Below are 9,969 nucleotides of genomic sequence, written 5' to 3'. Positions count from 1 at the left end.
CCCCCCCCCCCCCCCCCCTCCCCCCCCCTCTCAGTCTGTTCCATGATTTACACAACTCATTGTGTAAATCAGGACGCGGGGGGTGGCGCTCGGGCTGCAGAAAGCTCATTGAGGTTACTGTCGGCCCGCGGCTCCTGCCCCGCCTCTCATAGCTGGGCGCGGACTGATGTCTGATGTCGGCCCGGCTCCCGGAAGTCATCCTCCATGATGCTAAGCATGTCTAGCTCCTCAGAATCAGACTGTTCAAGCCTCTCTAAACTCATACCTCGGGCGGGAGAAGCCGAGAAACGGGCTCCGAACAGGGAAGAGAGGAGGCGGCGTCAGCAGCCGTGGGGCCTGAGCCACGGGGAGAGCGCATCCTACAGTCTTCCGAAAGAGAGCCGCATGAGACCTCAGCACCCTCAGGGACCGGGCCTCGCCATGGCCACAGGCAGCCCCCCTCGAGAGCTGCCTGGGCGTGCGACATCCCCAGACAGGAACACACATCTCATGAGTCTCCCCAGCCGCGATGTAGCGTGGGCATGGAAAAACACATTATCGGAACTGATCACCAGACATGGTCTCTACTGCTTCGTCAGGATTTCCAGGTAAGACAACAACTTTCTCGATAGTGGAGCTTCTGTGGATAGTGGAGTGCCTGCTGAATAAAAAAAGGCTAATGTGTCCTGTGTGCCGGCGTGCATATATACCCCTCCGGTTACGCCGTCACACGCTACCGTTCTAGCAACACCAATAGGATTGGAGTAGTTTCATTCATAGTTCAGCCCTGCCACGCCCAGAGGCGTTCCCATAGTGTCGTCACCGACGCAGTTCGAGTTCCCTCGAAGGGGAACGCTGACATACTGGTTCCCTGAAAAAATTTTTTTTAAGAGATGCACAGAAAGTTAGATATCATCAAATAAACAGGACAATCAAACCTCAATGCCATATATTATTATATTCACAAAGGCTGCATTTGATACTAAATGAGCGTTGTAACATTTGAATTCCTACTCACCGATCGGGCCTGCTGCGTCGGATACGGTCCAAACTGTCCAGGCTGGGGCAGGTGGGGTGGGTGGTGGGAAAGGTGGGTGGGGGGATGGGGGAGGTGAGGAGGGGGAAGCAGGAAAGCCGGATCACTGGACAACAGTGATGGGAATGGGTAGGGCATGGGTAAGTGTTGCACAGAACAAGTCTGAAGGACCTACAGTAGCAGAGAGAAAACAGCAAAAATTTGTTCAGTGAGGCGTGTTGCAAACAGTATTTTGAAATACTGAAAACACAGCAGTAACAGAAAACTTGCCACAGTAAGATGTGGGAAACATTCCGACCAATCTAAACAGCTGGAATAAATCTCTTGCAGAAACACACTCACAGGAGGAGGGACACTGCAGACGGGATAGTGCTGTCCACTGAAGACTACAGAGCATGCTGGGATCTGCTGAGGGGCAGAGCGAGGCGGCAGGCCTGGTGGCGCGCCCGGAGGAGACACAGGATACGATACTGGAACTGAACCCTAAAAATGGAGATCAACAGAGAAATGGTCCGCAACTTCACAAACACAGACTGGGATTTGTTTGGGACTGATTTCTCAAATACAGGTGTGTTCAGAGATGATAAAATTCCACTTTGTGATTAACAGACCTATTTGTGATTTAATGATGCTCACAGGAGGATGTCTTGCAGTTTCAGTTGTATTTTGAAGAAAGTAGTAATGTCTTTCTATGTTGTCACTAATTTTTGGATATGAATTCAGATGTGAACTTGGAATTTAATTGACTGAAGTCAAAACACCACAACTCACTCTTTCACCTGCGAAGGAAAATGACTTCTGTGACCAATTTATCTACTGACGTCAACTGTTCCCATCAAATCCGATTAGTAGCGTTAATGTCTTAGATTAGTTAAAATGCACATACTGTAACACCGCCATAAAAAATGTGTTAAATATTGCACATAATGCTTTATAAAATAAAAAAAAGTTTCTGAAAAGATTGATGATAGCAGTTTCTCAAGGGTAAAGTTTCCATTTGACAATACACTTTCCTCCACCCCAGCCAATGGAGAAAAATGGAGAAAAAAAAGGCACTCAAGCCAGACATGCTAATAGACAAGCCCACATTACCCAACTGAATATTTCACCTACATGGTGTTGATCACTTTTCCTTGGTAAATTACAGGAAATGTGATTACTGCTTTCAAGATCAAACAAACCGCAGTTATTCATTAAAATAACATCACATTAGTCATACTCTGTCGACATCTTGTCTACACATTGTTTGAAAAAGTGTCACAGAGTTGTGTTTTCTTGCACAGTATGAGAAGGTGACAAGCATACAAAAGGGGGTACTAGAATAATTTCACTCCTTTCTTAACTGTATTTTCCCCCCAATACACCCTCCAACAAGGCACATCATCTCAGGAAGTCACCTGCTCATGGAGATCCAGCACCAAACTGCTATGCTGCTGGGATGGGTGGGGGTGTGGGTGCTGTGGATGGGCCGCAGGGTGCAGCAGCCTGGGAGACAGGTTTGGTGACTGGTGTAGGGGTCTCGGGGAGGGGTTTGGGGGATGGTGACCTGGGCGCTCTTCAGGACCGGGCCCCAGCCCTCGGGGAGGTTGCTGGCTATAGGGTGGGTAGCCCTGAGGGGGAGCCGGGTGACGGTAGTTCTCATCCTGGTGGCCTGGCGAAAGGCCGTGGTGAGAGTGCAGGTGGTGGTGGTGGTGATGGTGGGCATTGGGGTGGTGATGGTGGTGGTTGTTGTTGTTGCTGTTGTAGTGGTGGTGGTTGTTGTGGGCGTGGTGGTGGTGGCGGGTCAGTCGGTCTCTTCGACCACGCTGGCGTCTCATTGGAGGGCTGCGGTGACAGACAGGAGAAAATTAAAGAAGAGGCGAAAAGAGCTACATTGTCGTTTGCATAATTATAAATACAGGACTAGAGATGTCCCCTTCAGCAAGTTAGTTAAAACAGTACCAATTTAGTTTTGCACTACTATAAACACTGTTGGACTCACTTTAAATCGATCCAAATGAACATAGATATTTTCACCCCCAAACTGAGTTTGATGTGAAAACATGACTGATACTTTAATACATAATACTGACAGAAAGCCATACAGAGGAATAAGACATGCTTTTTATCCATAAATCTTCAGCCAAGTAAACTACGTGTGCACTAAGAAAAAAACAACAGCAGGCTAGAGAGAGAGGATAATTGTCTGGAGTCAAAGCCGTGAAAGCTTTCCCCACAAACAGGTGCATCAAAACAGCCAGGTCCAGACTGAAGTTATTGAGATCCTATTATTGTATTGATGCTTTGATATACATGCAAGCATTTTGTGTGTATTAACTTATCTAGATTAAGATCATGAATCAAAACATATTAAACTAATGGTTATTTCTGGTATCAATTAATCAAGCAATTATTTCTTGCTTGAAAAGTTAATTATTTGTGCTATAAAATAGCAGAAAATAGTAAAACTAAATAAATTTTAAAAAGAATGTCACTGTAGCCCAAGGTGAGGTCTTCCAACATCAACCAATGGATCAAAACTAAAAGATGTTTAATTTACAATAACAAAACAAGAACAAAGCAGCCAATCCTTAAATTTGAGAGTCGTGCACCGTAGTGCATCTGGCGTTTTTGCAGGAAAAATTACAATTATTAAAATAATTGCAGAATAATTTTATTCTACGACTAATCATTTCAGCTCTGTTTCAAATGATGTTGGTGCCAAATTGTCAGCACCATCAGCCATCAAAAAACATAATCACAAATTCTGATGGACTGATTCATTCTTATGGTAATATATCATGTAAGAGAAAAGGTTTGTTGTCTATCATTTTTACTTTAACACTTACAATTTATGAATGTCGGTCAAACAGAATAGGCTAATTCAAGAAAGAAATTTGTCACCATTTTTGACATTTTGGAGGCTGAACAATTACCAGAATAATGAAAGGATGAATAATGAATATAATAATATATATTTGTGTCACACAAACACATACTTACCTGCGCCTGTTGCGGAGAGGCGTGTGGCATCTCTCTGGCATGTAAATGGGGTGTGGTCTGCGACTGGGAGGCAGCTCCCAGGGGCGAATGGGAGAGGAAGGAGTAGAGGGAGGGGCGGAGCTTAGATCCAACATGGACTGCTGGGAAAGGCGCTGCCTTTTCGGGCTCGGGCTGTCTTCCATCTGAACACAGAGGTAAAAGGAGGAGGAGGAACCAGGGGGATTTGTAAGGGAAAAACAAAAAGGAGGACAGACAAAAGGGAAGAATGAATAATAAAAGAAAACAATGACATACAAATTCTATTCAAACCAGGAGCAAAGCAGAAGCAACAAGCAGTGGTCATGTTTCATACTTACTTTCTCCCGATCCTCGCTGCACACGTTATCTGGATGAAAATGTAGCACTCCTCCTGTAGGCCACGGAAGAGAAATAAAACATAATCAGATGAGATAGGGCTGAGAATAACATCAACATCACAAGACACATGGACATACGCCTGCTAAGCCAACAGAAATACAACAGCAGCAACAACACACAGGCAGCTGGTTGCCTCTGATTTTATTTTCCATTCTAAGACTCCAATGGATGCCAAAAAAAAGCTGTTATCTTGATGAAGCCTGGCTGATTTGCTTGAACAGGTTTAAAATTACAAAACCCAACAGTGACAACAAAAAAAGTGCATCCAACAATTTGCTTCACAAACAAGAGTTTCTCAGCGAGGGTCTGTCAGGCTTCTGAATTTCCTGCTTTAAACAAGCAGACGACAGAGAGGAAGCCATCTTTGGAAAATGTCACACTGGACTCTCCCTGATCTACCAAGAAAAGCTCATGCACACTCACAGAAACAGACACACAGACATCCACTTATCAAACGTGTTTGTTACACATGATTTACACCAGAGTGTTTTGGTGGTTTTGAACGTGTGACATTGTTTGAATGCAGATAATGACTTTTGTCTCCAGTCGTCAGCTCACTGTCACTTTCCTCCAAGTCACCATAGCGTACTATCAAGGTGAAATGATTAATCGATTAATAAGTTAACTGAAGTCATTTATCAAGCAAAATTGCCAACCATTTCCTGGTTCCAGCTTCTGAAATGTTTTATATCATTGTAAATTTAATATTGGTTTTGTACTGGGGAAAAATTTGAGGACATTAATTTGGGTTTTGCAAAATCATGAACAGGATTTTTGCCCGTTTTCTGACATTTTATTAGTTGATTTATCCACCAAAAAAAACAAAAAACAGGAAATCAATAATGTTCATAATTGTTGAGTTCTATCCCATAAACTGGAGTGACACTGAAGAGTAAGCCCTATAGAAATTGAACAGTCTGTGTGTTGTCGAGCATCTGCTATGCTGACGGGTCCCTGAGCAAGGCAGTGAACCATTATTAGCTCTGCGACAACAGCTCAGTACGTTTCTTAGACTTTTTTTTTAATCTCCTCGGTGAACAAGCGATAGAAATCTCTCTTGAAAGATCCACAGACCATCACAAAAAGGACTCACTTTTTATGTATTAGATTAACATGTCCAAAAGAAAGAAAGAAGAAAAAAAAAAATCACATCACAGAATACAGCGGTAATACCATAAACGTAATCTCAGAAGAACACAATGCTCTCCCAGCTGTTTATCTGACAGTCCACATGTGCAATCTGGATGCAGCATGTGCACACAGACATTTCAGCGGCTTACGAAGGATGTCCTTGAACTCAGCTGACAAGAGTTTCCTCTAAGCAGTCCCCCAAAAACCTTTAATCACCAAAAAGAGAGGGGGGTGGGGGAGAGATTGGGACCCCCCCAACCATTTCTTTATGTTTCTTCCTCTATTCCTCCCTCATCCGAACAGCCCTGTCCGTCTCCACAGAAACAACACATCTGAAAGCAACCCCCCCACCTCTTTCTTGTCTTTGCGACGCCACTCCAGAGCCATGTGAAGTCTGCCGATAGCGACAGCTCAAAGACGCCCTGCCAGTGGCTGCAGAGAACAGAGGGACAGTCTGTTGACTGACTAGCTGACAGGAGCACCAACACACTGGCTTACATCTTTATTCATCTACCATCACTTTTTTCCTTAGACCCCAGAGGGGCCCCATGTGCTTTGGGAAGAACTAGGTCTGTTAATGCTGATTCACCCCAGGGGCCATAGGAGAGGGGACGGTGAACCAGGCTGGACGGGTTCTGCAGACACGACCTTGTTTCCTCCGAGTGTGGCTGCAGGGGCAGACTAAGAACATTTCTTTCACAACAAACAATCGAGTCAGGCAGGCATGAAAGTTAACTTAACAGTATCAGCTGTCATCAAGTAGCAATTTGCTTCTGTTGTTTAACCGAGATACAAAGACACGAACCATTATTTAGAATTGACAAGCCAGAAATAGAGAAACAATCTATTTTACCAACGCAAACCGGAGAGATGTCAAGTGATAGCAGTATTAATGAAGATCTATAAAAACTGCTTGCATATTGTGGGATGCAACGCTCACTTTTAAAGCTAAAAAGTGAAAGAGGCTAAAAAAAAAACAAAAACAAACAAAAAAAAAAACTGGGAGGTAAGCCAGGTGGACACATTTTTTAACACCCACAAATCCAACCCTGACACATTCTGCATTAAATGATGCCAAGAGGCGTAATACAGCGACATGTACAAAAACAAACAAGCACAGGCAGAAACAGGACATCTGTAATACACACTCTTACGCACATACACAAACAAAAACACAAAGACCCCAGCCATCTAGGAAGGGGCATGTGCAGCCGTTAAGAAGGAGGAGACAGATCACACAGCTGGGAGATGCAGTATTCCCACAAACCCCTCTGTAGAGACTCAATTTGGGAAGCATGTGTTTTTGTCTGTGTGGGTTATTTTGGGTGTTTGGCAACAGTGCTGCTATTACGACAGAGGCCCATTAAAAGCCTGCTTTCACTCATTCACTGCACTTTTTTTGCCTTTGAGGGAATCCAATCTGGTATTACAGAGGATTTCTTCAGTCACTTTGCAATGGTCAGAAATCTAAGCCTGCTAAACACTAAACAGACTGGTGTCAATGTTGAAAATAATTAAATGTGGCTGGGGTACAGTCTCACTTTGAATTTCCTCTCTGACAGTTTCATTTGTTTCTTAGTCTTTTTCCTTAAATGTTTTGGGGAGTTTTTCATTGTCTTCTTAGTGAGTTTGGATTGGATAAAGGATCGTTGATGTTGTGGGCATGAAAAGCCAGTTAAATAAATGTTTGATTAATACTGAGCAATAAATAAAAAATTTTACTTGAAAAAGCGAAGAAACCAACACCTCTATTCCTCCGTTTCTTTATGTTTGAACAGTGCTTTGCAAGTGCAGCACCTAATCAATTTCTACTCTACCCTTAACTAGTAGATGAGATATCTGTTTGCCTATTTTGGGACCATACAGTGCACAGGCTAGAATGTAAGTTGTATAGCATTACAGCTTATGGATCAACGGGCCGACTGTGATCTACAAAGAATTACGGCAGCCTGTCTCAAAGCAGTGAGCAATATCAAGCAAAAAGATAAAATCGCTATCAAGAAAGACTTCATTTCAAACTATTTCAGGCTGGTTTCAAGGCTCCAAACTACTCTTTCAATCAGATTCCTCTTATACGTAGTTCTTGTAAAGACTGATGAAGAGTATGTAGGTGGTCTTAACCACTAGGGAAATGCATCTGTCTCAGATCTGATGATAAATGAAAACTGCTCTTTAGCTGTCAATGTTACAGTTTGAATGCACAAATTTTCCCCTGATCAATGAGCATTTATTTTATTCAATGTCCACATTATTGCATTATTGTATAAGTAAGCACATGAACAATGTATAACCCTGAGTCAAATTCCTGGTATGTGTACACATACCTGGGAATAAAGCTGATTCTGATTATCATTCAACATTGCTCTAGATATAACTAATTCCAATTTAAGTTAATTCATTACTTAACTAACTACTTATGGTATTACTTTCCTCATTTCTTGACTACATCCACAGGAGTAACATAATGACACACAGGCCTTCAGCACCACCATTTCTGGACTATCCAAAGGAAAATTCTGCAGTAGTAAATTCCTACTTGTAATTTGCACTGCAAGTATAAAGCCAGGCAATGACATAAGACAGAGTTCAGAAACCTGGCTGGCCCTATTTACCTGAGTAAATGCAATTCAAACCTTCTAAAGCAGAGCCACCACCACAAAACCTATTATGACATTTAGCTTGTCTTTAAAGCAACAGCTGGCCGTGAAAGCCTTTTAGTTAAATATCTCAAAGCCTGTTAAGCTGCTAGTGGTCTGCCTGCATCCCTCAGGGGGTGCATGCTGTGTGAGTGTGTGTAATGATGCATCTAGCCGGGCTGCAGGCCCTGTTTACTGAAGCCTGCTTACCGGCCCCGGGGTGTCTATGAGATCCGTGCGAAGAGTGGCGCTGCGCCCCTGCAGACAGGTAGCTCCCCTGGGTGTGCTGCTGCTGCTGGCTCTCCTGGTAGCTCCGACCACCATGGTGCGGAGCCCAGCCGGGGTTGCTCTGCTGCGGGTAGCTCACCCCTCCTCCGCTGGCGTTCATCATGCTCCCGTTACCAACAGCGTTACCGCCGCCGTTGCTTCCAACGTTGCCGTTCATGCCGAAATGATAGAAACCAGATCGAGAGCGCGACCGAGTCCTCGGGGGGTCCATGGCTGGGGAGGAGGAGGAGGAGGAGGAGGGCGGTGGTGGATAGACGTGATGAGGGGTAGGCTGGAGAGATGGACGTCCAGAAATGGGCAGGAGCCTCCCTCTTCAAACGGCTTCTCCGCTTCTCTCTATCCACCTAGTTACCTTTGATGACGACCGGCTGCTGCGAGTGTTTTCTGATGCATTTACAGCTGTTGTGTCGGTATAATGAGAGGAGATACCTGGAAGCAGCGGGTTCAGGAAAGCACAGCCCCCATATGTCGTACATGCACCATCTGCATCGGCTCCATCCACTCTCCACCTAGCTGTCTGTACGGGTCAACTTAACGGAAACCGCTTTTTTATTTTTTTTAACCACTTATGATATACGAATTAAAAAATATATTGTCGTTATATCAGCATGTGGTACTACAAAACAATAATCAAAACACGGCAAACTCTAAGTTAGTTATCAGTGTTTTTTGTCGTTGCCAGAACAACAGCTGAGCAAGTCTCAGGTTCTCTATTGTCCTTTCACAGTGGAACAGTAAAGCTCTCCCACAGTAAAATAAAGTCTATTTAAAGGCATTAAACGTTACTCTCGCGCACTTGGGTACTATACAAGTGAGCCCATTATTAGTAAGCAACCGCGACTGTTAATTTAAGTTAATATCGCTTGCTCTTTGCAAAACGCTTGTCAAGTTAAATACTTGCGTTAACGTAAAATCCCTCAACACAAGCAAGATGGCTAGCTGTCGAGCGTTAGCAAACTAAAGGAAACCAGCTGCCCTGATAGCTAGCGCTGAAACAAAGTTATTAACATAGGTTCGTGAATAAATTACAACTAAATTGCAACGAGCAGCCCACTGTAAGTAGAAAAGTTAGCCCCCTTTGCGTTGGCTGACTATACCTACTCGGCCATTAGCATAATGTAGGTTTTCCAGCTAGCCCAAGGCTAACAGGAAGCGGAGTCTAGAGTGGAAAACAAGTCCAACACTGCCGACATTACAAGCTAGCTAACGTCGCCCTGTACCCAGGTTAGACTAGTCATTAAACAGTGCTAATAGCGGGTTACCTCAGACAGCATGACAAAACAAATAGCTACCTTATTCGTCAAGTGAGGTGGACACTATTTGTGCAATTTAAATCCCCTCTTGCAATTGCTGTCGACTGTTTTCTCTGGTCAGCGGGGAGTGTAGTGGAGATCAATCAATGGGAGTTTCACATCTCTGCGAAGTCACACCCAATCGATCACAGAAAAATGTGTAGCTCGTCACAGGCCCCAAACGGGATGTGGTTGGAAGAAAATCGCA

General features: G+C 44.0%; 1 protein-coding gene across 3 annotated transcripts in view; it reads right to left on the bottom strand.

Annotated features, from left to right (window-relative positions):
* The window catches only part of LOC123957653 (E3 ubiquitin-protein ligase RNF38-like), a 19,111-nt gene extending 9,212 nt beyond the window's left edge, over window positions 1–9,899 (bottom strand). Inside the window, exons 1-7 of one of the 3 annotated variants that reach the window (XM_046030618.1) lie at window positions 9,762–9,899; window positions 8,392–8,898; window positions 4,354–4,406; window positions 3,998–4,179; window positions 2,413–2,839; window positions 1,358–1,498; window positions 998–1,186 (exon numbers count right to left, since the gene is read on the bottom strand). In XM_046030618.1, coding sequence (XP_045886574.1) covers window positions 998–1,186; window positions 1,358–1,498; window positions 2,413–2,839; window positions 3,998–4,179; window positions 4,354–4,406; window positions 8,392–8,680 — 1,281 coding nt within the window. In that variant the 5' untranslated portion in view covers window positions 8,681–8,898; window positions 9,762–9,899. Of the gene's footprint in view, window positions 1–997; window positions 1,187–1,357; window positions 1,499–2,412; window positions 2,840–3,997; window positions 4,180–4,353; window positions 4,407–8,391; window positions 9,000–9,761 lie in introns of all 3 variants that reach the window. The other 2 variants (XM_046030617.1, XM_046030619.1) reach the window with 2 other exon arrangements.
* Between the last annotated feature and the right edge of the window lie 70 nt (window positions 9,900–9,969).

The sequence above is a fragment of the Micropterus dolomieu genome, linkage group LG19 (assembly GCF_021292245.1).
Source record: "Micropterus dolomieu isolate WLL.071019.BEF.003 ecotype Adirondacks linkage group LG19, ASM2129224v1, whole genome shotgun sequence".
Classification (NCBI taxonomy): domain Eukaryota; kingdom Metazoa; phylum Chordata; class Actinopteri; order Centrarchiformes; family Centrarchidae; genus Micropterus; species Micropterus dolomieu.
This window is presented reverse-complemented; position numbering and strand designations above follow the sequence as displayed.